This window comes from Pelophylax lessonae, assembly GCF_965119305.1.
Source record: "Pelophylax lessonae genome assembly, chromosome: 9".
Taxonomy (NCBI): Eukaryota; Metazoa; Chordata; class Amphibia; order Anura; family Ranidae; genus Pelophylax; species Pelophylax lessonae.
The window spans coordinates 271,873,289-271,894,998 of record NC_138776.1 but is presented as its reverse complement, the minus strand read 5'-3'; the positions used below and the strand labels follow the sequence as shown (position 1 = coordinate 271,894,998).

Sequence of the window (21,710 nt, the reverse complement as noted above, 5' to 3'; positions counted from 1 at the left end):
GTCTGACATTTCCTAAACAGCTAAGGGGCGGAGTCATCCCACCCCCTTGTAACGTCATCGGCCCAGCATGCCCCGGTGGGTGACGTCACAAGGGGGGCAGGGGGGTCACACGCTGACATCATTGGGTGACTCTGCCCCTATTTAAAAATTTTGAATGGACGAGCAGGCAGTTGGCGGGGAGCGTTTGTCGAGGATGGAGGTTTTCTTCTTTTTTTTTTTCTTTATTTGGGTTCGGCGGTGCGGCGGGTATGTGAGATGGATCTACATGAGGGGGGGGCATTGTTTTTTATTTTTTAATAAAGGAATTGTCGAAAACTTGTGTACTGTCTTTATTCACTTTTTATACTTTTTTGGTGAATGGGCAGGGCCTATAGACATTCACATAGTGGGGGGGGGCAGGATCTGGGGGCCCCCTTGTTTTTTTTAATTTTGGCGTGGACTGGGAGGGAGGGGTACAACCTCACGCTGTTTTATTTTCGAGATTCTCTATTGCCACCATTCTTTTGTTTACATTTCAGCTGTCAGTGGGGAAGCCCGCTGACAGCTGATGAGTCATTGGTTGTTAAGGACGCGGGCGGCCGGCTTCCCGGCCCGCTGCTTAACAGCCAGCTATTCATCACACAGAATTCCAATTGGTCGATCATTTTTTGACCGATCCTTAACAACGAATGACTCATCAGCTGCCAGCGGGCTTCCCCACTGACAGCTGAAATGTAAACAAAAGACACAAGTCGCTCCGACTTAGAAAAAGGGTCCTGTACTACTTCGGGACGACCTCGGAGCGACTTGCATAGACTTCCATTATGTCAAGTCCATGCAAGTCGCTCCGAAGTCGTGGTGCATGGCAATGCACAAGTCACCCCCGAAGTAGTACAGAGTCGTGTCGCCTTAGTGTGAACCGACTCTTATCGTTCCGAAAATTTGGAATTCCTTAGAGAATTAAAAAACAAAACGAAAGTGAAATGAAACGAAATGAATTCCGAAACGAATCAATGAAATGAAATAAGTAACATAACGAACCTATTCGAAACTAAACAAATTTTCCCGTGCTGCACATGTCTAGTATTTAGAAGCCCGAGGATGCCACCAGCCTGTATACTACATTATATTTGGCAACCAAGAGAACAAACCCCTCCCCCCTGCTGGCCTCCTCCAACCCACACTAGGCTGCCATTTGAGGAAAGAAAACAGACTCCTCCCCCACAGCTCTCTACTCCACCAGCAGCATCCTCCTGCTATCCAATCCAATCCCTTCTCTTACTGCAGAGAGTGACATCACTCCTATCAGTCAGCAGGCTTCCGGAGATTGGAGCCTTGCAGCCGGAGTTCTGGCAATTATCCTGATTAGCCGGCAACTCCGGGCAAAAAGTCAGCAAATTCCCTTTCTGGACATCATGATGACCCTCCATTGACCTCATAGCACTGCCTCAGAGCAAACAAGTCAAAGGAAGGATCGTATTTATCATTCCTTGTCTGCAGATCTAAAACTCATCCAAACCAGTTCAGAAACCAAACAAACCCAACAGAGAAAAGGGAATTTCTGATCCGACAGGCCAAGAGGGTTCCGGGTTCATGAAAACGTATCAAATACTAAACAGTCCAAACTAAATGTGTTCCCATGGGGACAGTAGTTCATAAACATACAGCAACCCTCCTATTACCCCCCTCACATCCAAATCCTATTATTGTGTGATCAATACCATCCAAATAATTCTTACCTTCATTTCCCAATGTTATCCGTTTACAAGGAGACCTGTATAGATCAAATGATGTCACCAATGAGGATGGAGGAGGACCGGAGTCACGTGACTGAGAAGATACTAAACTTCACCCTGGAGATCATCTACCTGCTGACCGGAGAGGTGAGGAGGATTCTGGGAGGTCACATGACATCACTCTTATCTCTATTAATAATACACAGACCTGACCGGAGAGGGGAGGTCACATGACATCACTCTTATCTCTATTAATAAAACACAGACCTGACCGGAGAGGGGAGGAGGATTCTGGGAGATCACATGACATCACTCTTATCTCTATTAATAAAACACAGACCTGACCGGAGAGGTGAGGAGGATTCTGGGAGGTCACATGACATCACTCTTATCTCTATTAATAAAACACAGACCTGACCGGAGAGGTGAGGAGGATTCTGGGAGGTCACATGACATCACTCTTATCTCTATTAATAATACACAGACCTGACCGTAGAGGTGAGGAGGATTCTGGGAGGTCACATGACATCACTCTTATCTCTATTAATAATACACAGACCTGACCGGAGAGGTGAGGAGGATTCTGGGAGGTCACATGACATCCCTCTTATCTCTATTAATAAAACACAGACCTGACCGGAGAGGTGAGGGGGATTCTGGGGTCTAACATGATATTCCTATTGGTTCTCCAATACAGAGATTTCCTCTTCTGAAGTCAGGTGATCATATGACCATCACAGTGCCTCCATGTGACTCCATAAAACCTGAGAGACACAACATGCAGAAGATTCTAGAAGTCACCAAGAAGATGATGGAGCTGCTGACAGGAGAGGTGAGCGGTGCTGGGAATTCTGGGACATTATCCAGTAACAGACAAGGGATGTGTCTGGATGGTGACTGTATCATTGTGTGTGTCAGGTTCCTATAAGGTGTCAGGATGTCACTGTCTATTTCTCCATGGAGGAGTGGGAGTATTTAGAAGGACACAAGGATCTCTACAAGGACGTCATGATGGAGAATCAGCCGCCCCTCACATCACCGGGTAAGAGGAGACTTTATTGTAAAGGAGAGAGCAGTACGGAGGATCCACCTAGATCCCCCATCATCTGATAAACACATAGAAACAATGTATTCAGTCAGTGTGTGTGTTTCCTACAGATGGATCCAGTAATGGGAACCCACCAGAGAGATGTCCCCGTCCTCTGTATTCCCAGGTTTCAACACAGGATAGCCACACCAGTCCTCACCATTACAAGGTTGGTGGAACAGAGTATCAAAAATATGGACTCGTGGAGACGTTGTGTGGATTTGTTTTTGCTTATGTGATGTCACACTATTAAAGCTTACATCTTAGAGATGATATTGTTGATCATTCTCTTGGTTTAGGGTGAAGATCTGATAGATATAAAAGTTGAGGTTAAAGAAGAAGAAGAGACGTATGTGAGGGATGATCAGCAGTCTATGGAGGAGGATGGAATAATAAGGATAATTATAGAGGAGGACACGGTTACAAAGATCGGCACAGGTGGGTCATTGATGGACTAATATGATGCTGACTTCATTGAGTGGTCTCCTCTCCAACGTGGGAAATACGCACTAGTGAAAGTCTCACTCAGTTGTAAAAAGCAATCTATATTTTTTTTCCATGAAAAAAGAGAGCTGGCTGCTGCATACATAATGTCTCCACCCAACAAACCACACTCCCCACACGTGTTTCACCCAGAATGGGCTTCCTCACAGGGATAGACCAGCTACGTGCTCTATCCCTGAGAGCAAGTACATTTGGGGTGAAGCACATTTGGGAAGTGCGGTTTCTCGTATGCTTTTTCATGGAATAAAACAATAAGTTGATTTTACTGCCTGATGTGGACTGAGTCCTGGTTTAGAGGAACCAACCTGCTCAACCTTAAAGCGGAGTTCCACCCGAAATTTATACTTACCTCCATCTTCTCGCTCCCGGTCACCTGAAAAACAAATGGATAATCGCAATTTTTTTTTTTTTTTTTCACTTACCTTTTAGAGAAAATATACTCACCTTACTTCCTTCTTCCTCCCCTCGGCGGCCACGGCGATTCGTCACTTCCTGGCTTTTGCAATGATTCCTGGGAGCTGAACGTCATCGCTCCCAGGAATCATTGCGCCTGCACCGGCCCCGACGTCAGTTCCGGGGCGCGCGCGTCATTCCCTTCTAAACAGCTTCTGGGCATGCCCAGAAGCTGTGGAGGGATGACGCGCGAGACCCGGAAGTGACGTCGGTGCCGGTGCAGTGCATCGTGGGACCAAAGAAGAAGGAAGAGGACCGAAGAGGACGCGGAAGAGCATCGCGCTGGCTTCAAGCTGCCCACACCTGAGATGGCAGCGCTGGACAAGACAATTTCAAGGTAAGTATTTCTCCTGAAAGGTAAGTGCAACCCGGGACAGATCAGAGGCTAGCCATTGTGGAATGTGCTAGCCCTGACTGTCCCGGGGGTATTTTTATAAAAAAATGTATAACGAGGGTGGAACTCTGCTTTAAACAGAAAGTGATAATGAGGGAGGAGTCAATAACCCAATGATGGTGGTCTTCAGGATCAGTCCAGTCTTCATCTTGGTTGGTTAGAGGAACCAACCTGCTCAACCTTAAACAGTTAGTGATAATGAGGGAGGAGTCAGTAACCCAATGATGGTGGTCTTCAGGGTCAGTCCAGTCTTCATCTTGGTTGGTTAGAGGAACCAACCTGCTCAACCTTAAACAGAAAGTGATAATGAGGGAGGAGTCAGTAACCCAATGATGGTGGTCTTCAGGGTCAGTCCAGTCTTCATCTTGGTTGGTTTAGGGGAACCAATCTGCTGATGTCTAGTAATAATCTTTGTATTTCTATTTTAGTACATGGAAATGAGATGAGGAAAACCTCAGAGGATTGTCTCACTTTGTCTCCAGACTGTAAAGTAGAAGATGAGGACATCACACAGTATAGTCCAGGAGAAAACCCGGCTACCTCCAATGTCCATCCAGGACCACACAGTGTAGATGGACCATCGTATACCTCTTATCCTGAGGAACCTCAGACTGTGAGGGGCGGTGCCCTCCTTCCAACAGATAAGAGGTTTCCCTGTCCTGAGTGCGGGAAATATTTCCGTTTTAAATCTGGTCTTTACGCACATAAAAAATCTCACACAGGTGAGAAGCCACATTCCTGCCCTGAGTGCGGGAAACGTTTTCTACATAAAGCAGATCTCACTAAACATCGAAGGTCTCACACGGGGGAGAAGCCGTATTCCTGCCTTCAGTGCGGAAAATGTTTTGCAGAGTCATCCCATCTTTCCAGGCATCAAAGATCTCACACGGGGGAAAAGCCGTTTTGCTGCCTTGAGTGCGGGAAATGTTTTGTGCGCAATGCAAAACTTGTCGCACATCAAATGTCTCACATGGGAGTGAAGCCGCATTCCTGTCCTGAGTGCGGGAAATCTTTCACAGATAAGTCCAAACTTTACAGACACCAGAAATTGCACACGGGTGAGAAACCGTATTCCTGTCCTGATTGCGGAAAATGTTTTTCGGAGAAGTCCAACCTTTCCACACATCAGAGATTGCACACGGGTGAGAAGCCGTATTCCTGTCCCGAGTGTGGGAAATGTTTTTCTCATAAACATGTCCTGGAAAAACACCAGAGGTCTCACACGGGTGTGAAGCCATATGTTTGTCCTGACTGCGGGAAAAGTTTCTCAGAGAAGCCCTTTTTTTGCAATCATCAGAGATCGCACGCGGCCGAAAAGCCGCATTCCTGTCCTGAGTGCGGGAAATGTTTTGTTCATAAGTCCGCACTGGATGTACATCAGAGATCGCACACTGGGGAGAAGCCATATTCCTGTCCTGATTGCGGGAAATGTTTTTCAGACAAGTCCTATCTTTACAGGCATCAGAGATCTCACACGGGGGAGAAGCCGTATTCCTGTAATGAGTGTGGGAAAGGCTTTTCCGAGAGGTCCAATCTTTACAGACATCAGAGACTGCACATGGGGATAAAAACCATAATCCTGCCCTGAGTGCGGGAAATGCTTTCACGGAAGTCTTGTCTAATGCTAGAGAACACACACAACTCTTGGAGTTTATTGGTGTCCCAAGGGCGGGAAATGTCTTTTATATGAGTGGTAATTGGCTGTATATTGGAGATCTCACACTGGGAAGAAGCCCCGCCCTGATCTACACCTCAGATATATACAGGTGAGGGTATAGGTCTGTATATACATACAGGAGTATCTCCTAAAATGGGAATATCATCAAAAAGTGCATTTATTTCAGTAATTCAATTCTGACAGGTAATCTCCTATGTGTAGAAGTATACTCAAATATATATCGTCCCTTGGAACATATACAATGGTATAAGTAGCGCAGGTATAATTGAGGAGAAATGACGTAGTTAAAACCAGTCATATCTTAATATAGTCCTTAAACGTCCATCAGTGGCAGAAATTCAAAACAAGGGGTTAATTCCTCCAGCAATAGTCCAATCCACCAAGTGAGAAACACCACCAAGTGTTGGGGTCACCACTGCTCTACACCTCCACTGATGTGATAATGGGGGGAATGGCAACTCACCAGAAGCTGTGGCCCACCTATTTGCATAGGACAGGCAAACAAGCTGTTGTAACACAAATCCCACTCAGGAGCGATTACTGCTGCTATTACTGGATTTCAATCTCGGGTAGTCACGTGTCTCCCTTCTCCTCCCGATAATTGCTCAAATGGTGAACATAGGGGGAAAGAAGGAACCGCACTAGTGTGATATTGTTTCACCCACCAGATAATTTATTCAGAAAAACCCCAATACAAATGTACTCACAAACGCATTAAAACCATATGCCTTCAATATCCTAATAGATATCAGTGCTACGGGTACCGTGGTATGCTGTGTCGATCCTGCTCACCCTCTCCACGCCTGTGTCTCGGATCTCCAAAGCTGCCGCTCGTGTCCCCCGTGCACTTCCGGTCGCCGTAAGGTTCATGCTCTGACGCGTTTCGTCATTTCCGACTTTTTCAAAGACGCCCTTTGAAAAAGTCGGAAATGACGAAACGCGTCAGGGCATGAACCTTACGGCGACCGGAAGTGCACGGGGGACACGAGCGGCAGCTTTGGAGATCCGAGACAACAGCGTGGAGAGGGTGAGCAGGATCGACACAGCATACCACGGTACCCGTAGCACTGATATCTATTAGGATATTGAAGGCATATGGTTTTAATGCGTTTGTGAGTACATTTGTATTGGGGTTTTTCTGAATAAATTATCTGGTGGGTGAAACAATATCACACTAGTGCGGTTCCTTCTTTCCCCCTATGTTCACCATTTGAGCAATTATCGGGAGGAGAAGGGAGACACGTGACTACCCGAGATTGAAATCCAGTAATAGCAGCAGTAATCGCTCCTGAGTGGGATTTGTGTTACAACAGCTTGTTTGCCTGTCCTATGCAAATAGGTGGGCCACAGCTTCTGGTGAGTTGCCATTCCCCCCATTATCACATCAGTGGAGGTGTAGAGCAGTGGTGACCCCAACACTTGGTGGTGTTTCTCACTTGGTGGATTGGACTATTGCTGGAGGAATTAACCCCTTGTTTTGAATTTCTGCCACTGATGGACGTTTAAGGACTATATTAAGATGTGACTGGTTTTAACTACGTCATTTCTCCTCAATTATACCTGCGCTACTTATACCATTGTATATGTTCCAAGGGACGATATATATTTGAGTATACTTCTACACATTTTCTTTCTTAAAGTAGCTGCGGTATTGTCTGTTTAAGACTTGTTTTGAGGTCACTTGTGCGCAGGGGATATATTTGTATCACCAGTAGAGGGCAGATTTGTGCTACATATATATATTTTTTCAGGTAATCTCCTATATTTTCTATAGATGTTACACACAGAGTGAGAGATTTCACACATCTCTTTCTTTTCATTTTGATAATTATGGCTTCCAGCGAGTGACACCCCAAAATTCAGTATCTCCAAAAATTAGAATATTACATAAGACCAATAAAAAAAAGGATTTGTAATCCAGAAATGTTGTCTTAGTGAGAAGTCTGTCCATGTACAGTATAGGATGCACTCAATACTTGGTCGGGGCTCCTTTTGCATGAATTACTGCATCAATGCGGCGTGGCATGGAGGCGATCAGCCTGTGGCACTGCTGAGGTGTTATGGAAGCCCACAGATTCTCTATGGGGTTTAGGTCAGACAAGTTGGCCAATCAAGCACAGTGATCCCATGATCATGTGACCAGGTATTGGTAGATTTGGCAGTGTGGGCGGTGTCCACTGCTGTATTTTGGCCTAGGCCGAGACTTTTCAGGGGGGGCTGCAAAAAAACCGCCTCCCCTTCACCTGAGACTCTATTGACAACTGGTTGCTCTCTCTCATCCCCCCTCTCTCTCTCTCTCATCCCCCCCTCTCTCTCTCTCTAATCCCCCCTCTCTCTCATCCCCCCCTCTCTCTCTCTCTCTCTCATCCTCCCTCTCTCTCTCACCCCCCCTCTCTCTCGCTCTCTCACTCTCTCTCATCCCCCTTCTCTCTCTCTCATCCCCCTTCTCTCTCTCTCATCCCCCTTCTCTCTCTCTCTCTCACCCCCCTTCTCTCTCTCTCTCATCCCCCTTCTCTCTTTCATCCCTCTCTCTCTCTCTCTTTCTCTCACCCCCCTTCTCTCTCTCATCCCTCTCTCTCTTTCATCCCCCTTCTCTCTCTCTCACTCTCTCTCTCATCCCTCTCTCTCATCCCCCTCTCTCTCTTTCACCCCCCTCTCTCACTCTCTCACCCCCCTCACTCTCTCACCCCCCTCTCTCTCTCGTCCCTCTCTCTCTCTCCACCTCTCTCTCACCTCTCTCTCTCTGATCTCTCTCACCCCCCCCCTCTCTCCCCCACCCCCCTCTCTCTCATCCCCCTTCTCTCTCTCACCCCCTCTCTCTCATCCCCCCTCAAGGAAGTTGCATGAGGTCCAACGTGAAGTTTTCACAGTCAGTGATGATTTGGGGAGCCGTGTCATCTGCTGGTGTTGGTCCACTGTGTTTCATCAAGTCCAAAGTCAGCGCAGCTCTCTAGCAGGAAATTCTAGAGCTCTTCATGCTTCCCTCTGCTGACCAGCTTTATGGAGATAATGATTTCATTTTCCAGCAGGACTTGGCACCGCCGACACTGCCAAATCTACCAATACCTGGTCACATGATCATGGGATCACTGTGCTTGATTGGCCAGCAAACTGGCCTGACCTAAACCCCATAGAGAATCTGTGGGGGATTGTCAGGAGGAAGATGAGAGACAACAAACCCAACAATGCAGAGGAGCTGAAGGCCGCTATCAAAGCAACCTGGGCTTCCATAACCCCTCAGTAGTGCCACAGGCTGATCCCCTCCATGCCATGCCGCATTGATGCAGTAATTCATGGAAAAGGAGCCCCGACCAAGTACTGAGTGCATCCTATACTGTACATGGACAGACTTTTCACTAAGACAACATTTCTGTATTAAATATCCTTTTTTTAATGGTCTTATGTAATATTCTAATCTTCGGAGATACTGAATTTTGGGGTGTCACTCGCTGGAAGCCGTAATCATCAAAATTAAAAGAAAGAAATGTGTGAAATCTTTCACTCTGTGTGTAACATATCTATAGAAAATACAGGAGGTCACCTTTTGGAATTGAATTACTGAAATAAATTTACTTTTTGATGATATTCTAATTTTATGAGATGCTCCTGTAAGGAGTATTCCTGGTCTGAGTGTGGGAAAGGTTTTTCACAGAAGTCCCATCTTTCCACACATCAGAGATCTCACACAGGGGAGAAGCCGTATTCCTGTCCTGAGTGTGGGAAATGTTCCTCACTGAAGTCCAATCTTTCCACACATCAGAGATCTCACACGGGGGAGAAGCCACTTTCCTGTCCTGAGTGAGGGAATTGTTCCTCACTGAAGTCCTGTCTTCCTGTACATCAGGGGTCCCACACAACCCTGGAGGTGTATTAGTGCATTGAGTGCAGGAAATGTCTTCTATATGAATGTTGGTGGACATGTGGGGAAGAAGCACACCCTGATATACACCTCAGATATACTCCATGGCTGATCTTCATCATGTAAGAAACACTTCATAAGGAGATCAGAGATCACCAAAGAGATGGATGAAGTGTTGTCCCGTGTTGGCCATTGATAGCAGGAGAAAAATAAAAATGGAGTCCTTACCTTTCATTGGCTGAGTGCATTTTGTGGTGTAAATATACTTTCTCATTTCTGTTGGTGACATTAAAGCGTCCTATCTATTTTATCTACACATGGTGTGCTGGTGCTATCTTGGATTGGACAACCTGTGGTGACACCATCCTCCATTTCACCACATCGCTGTCCTATAATTGGCTCTCGATGCTGTATGGAGTGCTCTGGACTCTTCGTGTTGATATAGATGATAAAGAGACAGTCAGAGTCCAGAGCATTTATCATATTTTTAATAATGAATAATCGGTCCTGTGATAAGGTCCTTCAGCTCAGAAGATAAGAAGGCTAATGTGTGCAGCATAGGTTTCAGGTCCTGCTGTTTTTGTATCTGTCTCCTGCTGAATTGTCCAGGTTGGCCTCCTCTACTGTCCATACCTTGACCCAGCCCTGGTTCATGTCATGGTGAGCTAAGAGACTTGGTCACCAACAACAGCTGTGTAAAAGTCCCGTACACGCGATAGGAAGATTGGAAGAAAAATGAATGATCGGACGATTATCTGATCGTTAGTATATTGCTTTCGAGAGCCGATTCCGGCTTTTCGGACAACAAAAACTGAAGGTGCAGGCTAGAAAATTTTTATTGTAAGTGAACACAACGTCCGATTTTTATTTAAGGTGTAGCTACATTTGCCTTTGTCAGCCGAGAATGTCCGTACAAGTCTATACCATTATGACTACATCATGATATGCACTTTCGTGGAGAATCGAAGGATCGGTCATCTGATTTTCTTATCATGTGTACGAGGCTTTAGTCTTGTACTCGTAATCTCTATTCTCTGAGTTTTCTCTGAGGTCCAGCATCAACCAAGCTCCTTGACAATGAATCATTCCACTCTTTAGTAAATGAACCCCAATAGTATAAAGAGTGCCCAGAAGATATGTCAACCAATGGCTTGAGTTGGTAAGGTTCTTATTTACAAGCCTTTCTCTATGGGTCTCCGTTGGGTTGCCCCTGATCAAGTTATGAGGAAGATGTGTAGATGCGTCACTTTACAGAATGGGACAGTCACAGATCCCAGGATGAGAAGTTCTTCCACACAGGTGAGATCATGGTGAGCAGAACATGAACTCCAAGCCTTTCTCCATCTGTCTCTCGGTTGAGTTGTCTCTGTGCCGATCAAGTTGTGGTGGAAACAAGTAGATGTGTCACCTTACAGATTGGGACAGTCATGGATCATGGAGAGGCTCCTTTTAAACAGATGAGGTCCACCATGAGCAGAACATTGACTCCAAGCCTTTCTCCAAATGTCTCGGTTGGGTTGTCTCTGTTCTTACAAATATGTTGAGAAAATGTGTAGATGTATCACCTTACAGATTGATTAGGTCAATTGCCGTTTTACAGATAATAAGTTCCTTCACACAGGTGAGGTCATGATGAGCCACGCATAGACTGTAAGCTTTTCTCTATGTGTCTCTGTTGGGTTGTCTCTATACTGACCAAGTTGTGGATTAAATGTTTAGATGTGACACCTTACAGATTGATTGAGACAATCACAGATCCCCACAATAAAGGTTTCTTCATACAGGTGAGGGCCATGATGAGCAGAACATGGACTCCAAGCCTGTCAGATCACTGGATGGAGGCCGAAGTGCTAAGAAGGCTTCCCTTGCAGCTCGGTGTGAATCACCCCTGGAAGTGGGACAGGAGGTGACGCGACCCAAGTAGCACTGGATGCTTGTGGGGTGCAGGTGGATGGCTGAGAAGGATATCCGGGTCCCTTCAGTGAAGCTCTTGTGGAAGCAAGCAGTCCAATGGTAAATGCCAGACCGAGGGTCATACACGTGTTATCAGGCAGAGACCGTGGAGCAAGCTGGGGTCGGAACACAGGTTATCAGGCAGAGGCAAGTCCGTGGAGCAAGCTGGGGTCGGTACACAGGTTATCAGGCAGAGACAAGTCTGTGAAGCAAGCCGGGGTCAGTACACAGGAGCGGATCAACAGGTCAGAAGGCAAGCCGGGTCACAACAGGAAGCAGGAACAGAACTCAGGTCAAAGGTACAGGAAGCTGACAATAATCCAGTGCCGGATGGCAGGGTGAGCGATCCTTAAGAAGAGGCTGGGTTGGTACAATGTAAGGCATGACGCACACGTGCTGCGCTGGCACGTCCGCTTGCACGCGCTCCCGCACATGCGCACTTACCTCGATGGATCGTTGCCCGCACAGCGGCGTCTAAGTCCCTGACAAAGCCTTTCTCTATGTGTCTCTGTTGGGTTGTCTCTGCTGATCAAGTTGTGGGTGAAATGTGTACATGTGTCACCTTACAGATTAATTGGGACATTCACAGGCCCCCGGAATAGAGGTTCCTTCACACAGGTGAGGTCCATGATGAGCAGAACATGGACTCCAAGCCTTTCACTATGTGTCTCTGTTGGGTTGTCTCTGCTGATCAAGTTGTGGAGGAAATGTGTAGATGTATCACCTTGTAGATTGGAACAGTCATAGATCCCCATTTGAGAAGTTCTTCCATACAGATCATGGTAAGCAGAACATAGACTACATGTCACGGGGTAAAGTGGCAGAGCCTGACGTAAGAGGAGAGGCTTACAGGGTAACTGGCGTGGCACAGGTTCACCAGAGGCCCGGAGTCTAAGGGTTAGCCGGTTTTCACCAGGGCCCCAGATGGTGGGGATGGACTTGGCTGCTTGCTAATACCAGGTCGCGGTCCCCCGGATTCCCTGGTGGAGCCAGGATCAGGTCCAGGACCAATAGCCGGTAGCAGATAAACAGATCAGGATCAGGCAGGAGAATAGTCAGGACAAGCCAAGGTCAATGCGGGCAGCAGGTAATCAGAATCCAAAGACAAGCCGGGTCAGGTAAACAGGAACAGCAGAATATAAACAGGCACAGGATACAGGAGAGCTGATGATAACACAGCAATTACCTGGAGTGACTGCTGTGTTTAAATAGGCTGTTTTGGCGCCAATTTAGTAGCCTCGAACTATTCTAAGGTAGCCTCAAACTTATTCCAAGGTAGCCTCTGACTATTCCAAGGTAGCATCGAACTATTGCAAGGTAGCCTCGAACTACTGCAAGGTAGTCTCGAGCTATTGTAAGGTAGCCTCTAGCTATTCAAGGTGCCTCTTCGTACGCGCATGCGCATAGGCATTCACCGGCTAGCGGCGCCAGTGCGCCTGCGCAAGGTATTGATTCCCTGACACTACATATCCCTCTGGGACTCACAAGATTGTGTTGATGGAACTTCTAGAGTTCCACAGCTTCTTCTCCCCTTCAGTGAAAAACACATTGACTGCTGCCAAGCAGATCACACTCGGCACTCAACAAATATTATTTAAGAGTCATGAGTATCCCTGGTGTCTGTTGTGTGTTTCTTCTAGATCTATGCAAGAGTCTCCTGTAAATTAGACCAGTCACTGCTGCCTTCTCTTCTTGGGCAGGGTGACTGATATCCACAGCTGCACATAACTGGACCTAAAGGCATAAGGTGGAGATACTACTGAAATATTATTATATATTGAGGTGGAGTGTGTCTGACTGGAGCCCTCTAAGACATTGGTGGAACACACTACCACTGTCCGTATTCTCAGGTCAACAGCCCTCCTCCAGTAAACTCTTCTTTGCACTGAGCTCACCATAACAAGAACAGTGATCATATAGTGGTGTGACAGTGTGGGCTTAAAAAAAAAGGACAGAAATTTCCAACCTAGTGTCCAGTTTTTGCAGGAGACCAGCAGGGTGTGTGTCCAGGTGCACACAGCCTTTATAATTATGGGCTTGGGCATAGCTTAGGGCACCCTTTGAGAGACAGGTCTGCTCTGTCAAGGGCGACACGTACACTCCACCTAAACACCAGGAGTTCTTAGGCTAGGAGACAGAAGGGCTTTGGATGGGTGCCAAGAGATCTCCAATTGAGAGAGCAGGGCATGGATCCATACAATAGGATGCTACAACTAAAGGTTGGGAGCTATTAGAGTACAAAGGGCTAGGTGAGATGTTCTGAGGGCCCAAGCAAAGGCTTGGGACCTAAGCAGCGGCACTGCTGAACAAAGAGCCAGGTGTCTCAATATTATCTTGTCTGTGTCTGGTTTAGCTGGTGAAGAGCCCTGTGTGGGGAACCCTGTTATAAGGACTTTCATTAGAAGTGGGCCGAAAAGCCCTAAACCATATTTTTACAGCTCTCTCTGGATTTTGGATTTCCCGGGTTTGCTTCCATATTTTGGAGATTCTATGCACTGAGCTCACCATAAGAAGAACAGTGATCATATAGTGGTGTGACAGTGTGGGCTTAAAAAAAAGGACCCAGGTTTCGCAGAGTGCGGGACTCCAAGGTATCCATTATGAAAGCTGAAAACAAAACTGTTTTAACAGCCTTCTCTGGATTTGGGTATTCCAGGATTGGGCTACGTAGTTTGGAGATTGCTTTGGAAGAGAATACATTTCAAAACCTAGTGTCCAGGTCTTGCAGGAGACCAGCAGGGTGTATGTCGAGGTGCACACAGCCTTTATAATGATGGGCTTGGTCATAGCTCAGTGCACCCTTTAGGAGACGCTTAGGGTCTGCGCTGTCGAGGGCGACAGCTACACTCCACCTAAACACCAGGAGTTCTTAGGCTTCGGATGAGTGCCGGGAGATCTCCAATTGAGAGACCAGGGCATGGACCCATACAACAGGGTCCTACAAAAGATTGAGAGCTATTAGAGCACAAAGGGCTGGGTGAGATGGTCTGAGGGGCCAAGTAAAACCAAAGGCAAAGGTTTGGGACCTAATCAGCGGCATTACTGAACAGAGAGCCAGGTGTCTCAATATTATCTTGTTTGTGTCTGCTTTAGATGGTGAAGACCCCCTGTGTGGGGAACCCTGATATAAGGACTTTCATTAGAAGTGGGCAGACAAGCCCTAAACCATATCTTTACAGCTTTCTCTGGATTTTGGATTTCCCGGGTTGGCTTCCATATTTTGGAGATTCTATGCACTGAGCTCACCATAAGAAGAACAGTGACCGTATAGTGGTGTGACAGTGTGGGCTTAAAAAAAAAGGACAAAGGTTTTGCACGTATGCAGAGTGCGGGACTCCGAGATATCCGTTATGAAAGCAGAAAACAAAACTGTTTAACGGCCTTCTCTGGATTTTGGTATCCCAGGATTGGGCTACATAATTTGGAGATTTCGAAGTGCTGTGGAAGGGAAGAAATTTCCAACCAATTGTCCAGGTCTTGCAGAAGACCAGCAGGGTTTGTGTCCAGGTGAACACAGCCTTTATAATTATAGGCTTGGGCATAGCTTAGGGCACCCTTTGAGAGACAGGTCTGCGCTGTCGGGGGCGACAGGTACACTCCACCTGAACGCCAGGAGTTCTTAGACTAGGAGACAGGAGGGCTTACAAGGGTACCCACATTCCTTGTACCACCTTGGGATATTAGAAGAGCGCCATGACACCCCCCACTTTCATGTCTGGGCTTTGGATAAGTGCTAGGAGATCTCCAATTGAGAGACCAGGGCATGGACCCATACAATAGAAAGCTATTAGAGCACAAAGGGCTAGGTGAGATGGTCTGAGGGGCCAAGTAAAACCAAAAGGCAAAGGTTTGGGACCTAAGCAGCGGCATTACTGAACAGAGAGCCAGGTGTCAATATTATCGTGTCTGTGTCTGCTTTAGATGGTGAAGACCCCTGTGTGGGGAACCCTGATATAAGGACTTTTCTTTATTTTATTTTTATAAGTGGGCCGACAAGCCCTAGACCATGATAAAGGAAAAGGAATTGGCAGCACTCCAGGTTGAGTCAAAATCCAGATTTATTGACTGGACATCCAAATTATGACAATTGTGACAAGGTAGACGCGTTTCACACACTGACTGTGTGCTTAATCATTACGATGCACCGGTGTGAGTCATCAGGCAATTACACCACCTTGAGCAGTGAGTCCTTGTCTCTTCAAGCCCTAGACCATATCTTTACAGCTTTCTCTGGATTTTGGATTTCCCGGTGTGGCTTCCATATTTTTGGAGATTCTATGAACTGAGTTCACCATAACAAGAGCAGTGATCATATAGTGGTGTGATAGTGTGAGGTTATAAAAAGGACACAGGTTTCGCACGTATGGACTCCGGGGTATCCATTATGAAAGCAGAAAAGTGTTTTTACAGCCTTCTCTGGACTTTGGTGCCTCAGGATAAGGCTACATAGTTTGGAGATTTCTAAAGTGCTTTGGAAGGGAAGACATTTCCAACCTAGTGTCCACGTTTTGCAGGAGACCAGCAGGATGTGTGTCCAGGTGCACACAGCCTTTATAATAATACAAAGTTGGGAGCACGAAATTGTCCAAAATGTCTTGGTATGCTTACGCCTTAAGATTTCCCTTCACTGGAACTAAGGGGCCAAGCCCAACCCCTAAAACATAACCCCACACCATAATCTCCCCTTCACCAAACTTTACACTTGGCACAATGCAGTCAGGCAAGTACCGTTCTGCTGGCAACCGCCAATCCTGACACATCCATAGGGGTACCAGACAGAGAAGAATGAGTCCTCACTCCAGAAAACAAGTCTCCATTGCTCTAGAGTTCAGTGGCGGTGTGCTTTACACCACTGCATCGGACGCTTTGTATTGCACTTGGTGATGTAAGGCTTGGATGCAGCTGCTCGGTTATGGAAACCCATTCCATGAAGCTGTCTACGCACTGTTGTTGTGCTAATCTGAAGGCCACACAAAGTTTGGCAGTCTCTAGCTACTGACTCTTGGGGACTTCTGTGCACTGTGAGCTTTAGCATGCGCTGACCCCACTCTGTCATTTTTTTATGGCCTACCACTTCGTGGCTGAGTTGCTGTTGTTCCCAGTTGCTTCCAATTTGTTAAAATACCACTAACAGTTGGGAACAAACTTTAGGTCTTAGAATTTCCTTGCTGAGAGACATAAACCTTTGGAGGAACCCTGGCTGAGAAAGGCTGGACTAGGCAGTAATATATTTCTCTTCCCCTTGGTGGGAGTGGAGATGACCCCATCTATAAGGATATACAGTACATACACACACAGCACAAGGCCGTGTTCTCACTACGAGACATTTCTAAGGTCTGCAGTACCTCTGAGCTCCAGAAGATGGTGATCTCATGTCTACCCAGACAGGAAGTCTCTATGGAAGACAGGAAGTGATGTCAGGTATAAATAGGAATTACCGGGTGAAAGGTGAGTTGGGAGGAAGTAGAGAGGAGACGTTGCTGGAAGTGGCAGCAGAGGAGGTAATAAGATCTTATTTTCTATTTACACCCAGTAACCCCCCCCCCCCCCCGTCATGTCCATCCTCTTCCTCCATAGTCACTGTGACCTCTTTTATATCCAGCAGATGACGATACACACATATATAGTGTGGAAACCTAGATTAACCCCTTCAGGGTAAGAACATTCCCCCACATATATTGAAAGGGGATAGGGAATTGGCGCTTCCCTATCCCCTTTCAATATTTACACCGATATAGCAACGCTATATTTTAGGGAGGCTGCAGCCCAACCCCTTCATTTCTCCATAGCGCGGCTTCTCTTATTTTAGTTCCCCCACATATATATTCATTATCAATTATCATCCTTACATGTCTCACTTGTTCAAGCAGCATAGATCAAGTGACGTCACCAATGAGGATGGAGGAGGATCGGAGTCACATGACTGAGAAGATACTAAACCTCACCCTGGAGATCATCTACCTGCTGACCGGAGAGGTGAGGAGGATTCTGGGAGGTCACATGACATCACTCTTATCTCTATTAATAAAACACAGACCTGACCGGAGAGGTGAGGAGGATTCTGGGATTCTAACATGATATTCCTATTGGTTCCTCAATACAGAGATTTCTTCCTCGGAAGTCAGGTGATCAAATGACCATCACAGTGCCTCCATGTGACTCCCTAAAACCTGAGAGACACAACATGCAGAAGATTCTAGAAGTCACCAAGAAGATGATGGAGCTGCTGACAGGAGAGGTGAGCGGTGCTGGGAATTCTGGGATATTATCCAGTAACAGACAAGGGATGTGTCTGGACGGTGACTGTATCATTGTGTGTGTCAGGTTCCTATAAGGTGTCAGGATGTCACTGTCTATTTCTCCATGGAGGAGTGGGAGTATTTAGAAGGACACAAGGATCTCTACAAGGACGTCATGATGGAGAATCAGCCGCCCCTCACATCACCGGGTAAGAGGAGACTTTATTGTAAAGGAGAGAGCAGTACGGAGGCTCCACCTAGATCCCCCATCATCTGATAAACACATAGAAACAATGTATTCAGTCAGTGTGTGTGTTTCCTACAGATGGATCCAGTAATGGGAACCCACCAGAGAGATGTCCCCGTCCTCTGTATTCCCGGGATTCCACACAGGAAGGTCACACCATCCCTCACCATCATCAGGTAGGTGGAGTTGAATGTCTGGCACCGCACTCAGTATTTTGGAATGCAGATCACTAATGTAAGGGAGGTCACTGACCACCAATGTAGGAGGAACACACTGACCACCAATGTAGGAGGAACTCACTGACCACCAATGTAGGAGAAACTCACTGACCACCATTGTAAAGGGATCACATGGAGTACTTCCCACCAATTTAAAGGGGCATACTGAGTACCGACCACTATTGTAAAGGGACGCAAATGGGAATATTGAGCACCAATGATCAAAGTAAGCACAACATATTGTACATAGTCCTGACCCCCACTTTTTAAAATTGTTGTGTAGTTCTGGGGGTTAATTGTTTTGTAATGTTGGGATGTAATTATAATGCCGTGCTGGAGGTAATAATTGTGCCTTGTTGTGTTGTTTTTGTGAGTGCTGGGAGTGAATTATTGTACTGTGCTGGGAGTGAATTATTTTTACTGTGCTGGGAGTGAATTATTGTACTGTGCTGGGAGTGAATGATTGTACTGTGCTGGGAGTGAATTATTGCACTGTGCTGGGAGTGAATTATTGTACTGTACTGGGAGTGAATGATTGCACTGCTGGGAGTGAATGATTGCACTGCTGGGAGTGAATGATTGCACTGTGCTGGGAGTGAATCATTGTACTGTGCTGGGAGTGAATTATTGTACTGTGCTGGTAGTGAATTATTATTCCACGCTGGTGGTTAATTATTGTACAATGCCGGGGGTTACATATTTTGCCATGTTGGGGGGGGGGGGTCATTTTTTTTGCTGTGCTGAGCTTTACTTATTGTGCCGTTCTGGTGGACATTTTTTATGCTGTGCTTTTAATGTTTTCCTATTGTGTAGAGCTGAAGGTGTAATAATGTGCTGGGGGTTATTGCTGGCTATGTAGGGGTACTGCTTGTTAAATCCTATTTCAGTCAGACTTCAGGGGTGGGACCCGTGAGTTTGCTACCAGTCATAGGGGTCATTTAGCAATCCTTAATGGAGGATGTGAGAAACTTCATCACAAATCCTATTTGAGAGATTAGTTGTCTTGTCAGACATCCTCATTATTTTTATGGAACCTTCCTTCCCTGAATCCTGAAGGAGTTGGGAGAAGGAGGCTTGGACCTTCACATGTGGATCGGCTGGTCTTTTCTTGTGGATCTGGTTTTGTCCAAGGTTCCGTCTGGGAACCTGTTTACTTTGGGACATGTCCCGGTGTTTTTTCCCGTTGACCACATCATGTTGGTGGTCTTTTTCTTCGTCATTGGGTTATTATATAGTTTAATCTGTTTTGGTGGGTTTTTGGTTTCGCAGCCTTTTGCTGGTTAAGGCTTCACGTTCCTTCGGGTGGAGTCATTACCCCTTTTGGCGGCAATCTCTTCTGTCCTGGTCTAAGCATTTGGTTTATCATCTGTGGCCTTTCCCTGGTTGTTGGCGGCATGCTTTACCTTGCATGGGGCTTCTTCTCATTTGGTTTGGATTCATGCCTAGATCCTTCAGGTAGTTTTGAGCTGCAAATAGTTTCCAGTCCCTATTGGGGCTTTCTCTGGCTGCTTCCTACCCCTTGGTTAGACTGCTTCTGGACGTTCAAGCTGTATCTAAACTCCTGTGTCCTTCAATGGATGAGACAGAAAATATTTTTGTACTTACCGTAAAATCTATTTCTCGGAGTCCATTGAGGGACACAGGCCTTACAGCTTTGTGTTTTGCCTTCGGTACTGATTTTACACAAACTGAGAGATGCTTGTTAAGGCGCTTTTCGACTGCATGGAACCGAACGGTTCGGCTCGCTTTTGCGCTTTTCCACTGCATGGTACCGCATGGTACGGTGTTGGAATGGTTCGGTACGGTACGGCGGCGCTTTTTCACTACATGGAACCGAACGATACAGCTCGCTTAAACAGTACCACCTCAGTTGTGGTTCCAAAAGGGCCATACCGGTACCATATCCCACAATCCTTGGCATGCAGCCTTGACTGTTTGTCACTACTAGCCACTGATTGGTCAGAGAATCGTTGTTATCCCACCCACTTTACTTTAGTGGAAAAGCAAACCGTACCGAACCGTTCCAACACCGTACCATGCAGTGGAAAACCAAGCAGGGCCGAGTGGAGCCGAGCCGGAACTTGCAGTGGAAAAGTGCCATTAGAGAAGGGGTTCAATGGGGTATGGCTTACATTTCCTCTGTTTGCCGGTGTCCTCCCTTTCCTGTAGGTGGCAGATAATCCCAACTGTATCTGAATTGCTGTGTCCCTCCGTGAACTCAGAGAAATAGATTTAATCTTATTTTTGCTGCCAACCTGTTGGTTTAGGTTGAAGATCTGATGAACATGAAGATCGAGGGTGCAGAAGAAGAGACGTATGTGAGGGATGATCAGCAATATACGGAGGAGGTTGGAATGACGAGGACATTCGTAGAGGAGGACACTCCTACAGAGATCAGCACAGGTGACCCATAATATATTCTTCTCTTATCTCTGCTCTGTTACTGCACACTGATTTGGTCCAGAAATGGGGCCGGAGCTGAGGGATATCAGCCAATAATAGGTATATAATGGTCACCTCCCTGTACTGATACCCGTCCTGGGGTTCAGCTGGCAGTATTGGGTTGTGTGTCACTCCTAGTTACAGTAGCACAGATATGAGAACACAGATTGAGCCTTTCTTAGGTTGGTCCCTCTTCTTCCAGCAGACTCGAAGCTAAATGTTACCATAAAACGTTATTACCAGTCATAATTGGAAGGGAAGCAAGGAGAAACATGAAGCCCAAAACACTTATCTTTCTAGGCGAACTTACTGCTCTAAGCTCCATCCAGTGCTACATATCACCAGAAGCCTAGGCCTATGGTCAAGTGGTCCGCAGGTCTGAACTTTGACCCTCTTGTTTATCAGAGGTCACATGGCCCAGTGCCTAGCCACTTTACCACCGGAGGATTTTCCTGCTTTACGTCCAGGCCACTTTTTGCGATTCGGCACTGTGCGACTTTAACTGACAATTGCGCGGTCATGCAACGCCGTACCCAAACGAAATTTACGTCCTTTTTTTCCCACAAACAGAGCTTTCTTTTGGTGGTATTTGATCACCTGTGCAATTTTAATTTTTTGTGATATTAAAAAATGCGACAATTTTGAAAAAAAAAACAATATTTTTCTACTTTGACAGTTAAAAATATCCAGTATATTCAATTTTTATCATATATTTAGGCCAAAATGTATTTAGCTACATGTCTTTGACAAAAAAATTCTCAATGAGCGTATTCTTAACTGCTTTAAGACCGGAAGATTTTACCCCATTCCTGACCAGGCTATATTTTGCGATTCGGCACTGCGTTATTTTAATGGACAATTGCGCAGTCGTGCGACGCTGTACCCAAATGAAATTGAAGTCCTTTTTTCCCCACAAATAGA

At 46.2% G+C, this 21,710-nt stretch overlaps 2 protein-coding genes across 2 annotated transcripts in view; both read left to right on the top strand.

Annotated features, from left to right (window-relative positions):
- LOC309564465 (uncharacterized protein) overlaps positions 1-21,710 on the top strand; it is a gene marked incomplete at both ends in the record, with an annotated part of 1,172,539 nt that overhangs the window by 159,401 nt on the left and 991,428 nt on the right.
- Positions 1-21,710, top strand: part of LOC309564108 (uncharacterized protein) — a 30,020-nt gene that overhangs the window by 6,220 nt on the left and 2,090 nt on the right. Inside the window, exons 5-7 of the mRNA XM_082268736.1 lie at positions 4,512-5,734; positions 9,432-9,615; positions 17,950-18,091. Of these exons, the coding sequence (XP_082124862.1) occupies positions 4,512-5,734; positions 9,432-9,615; positions 17,950-18,091 (1,549 nt within the window). The remainder of the gene's footprint in view (positions 1-4,511; positions 5,735-9,431; positions 9,616-17,949; positions 18,092-21,710) is intronic.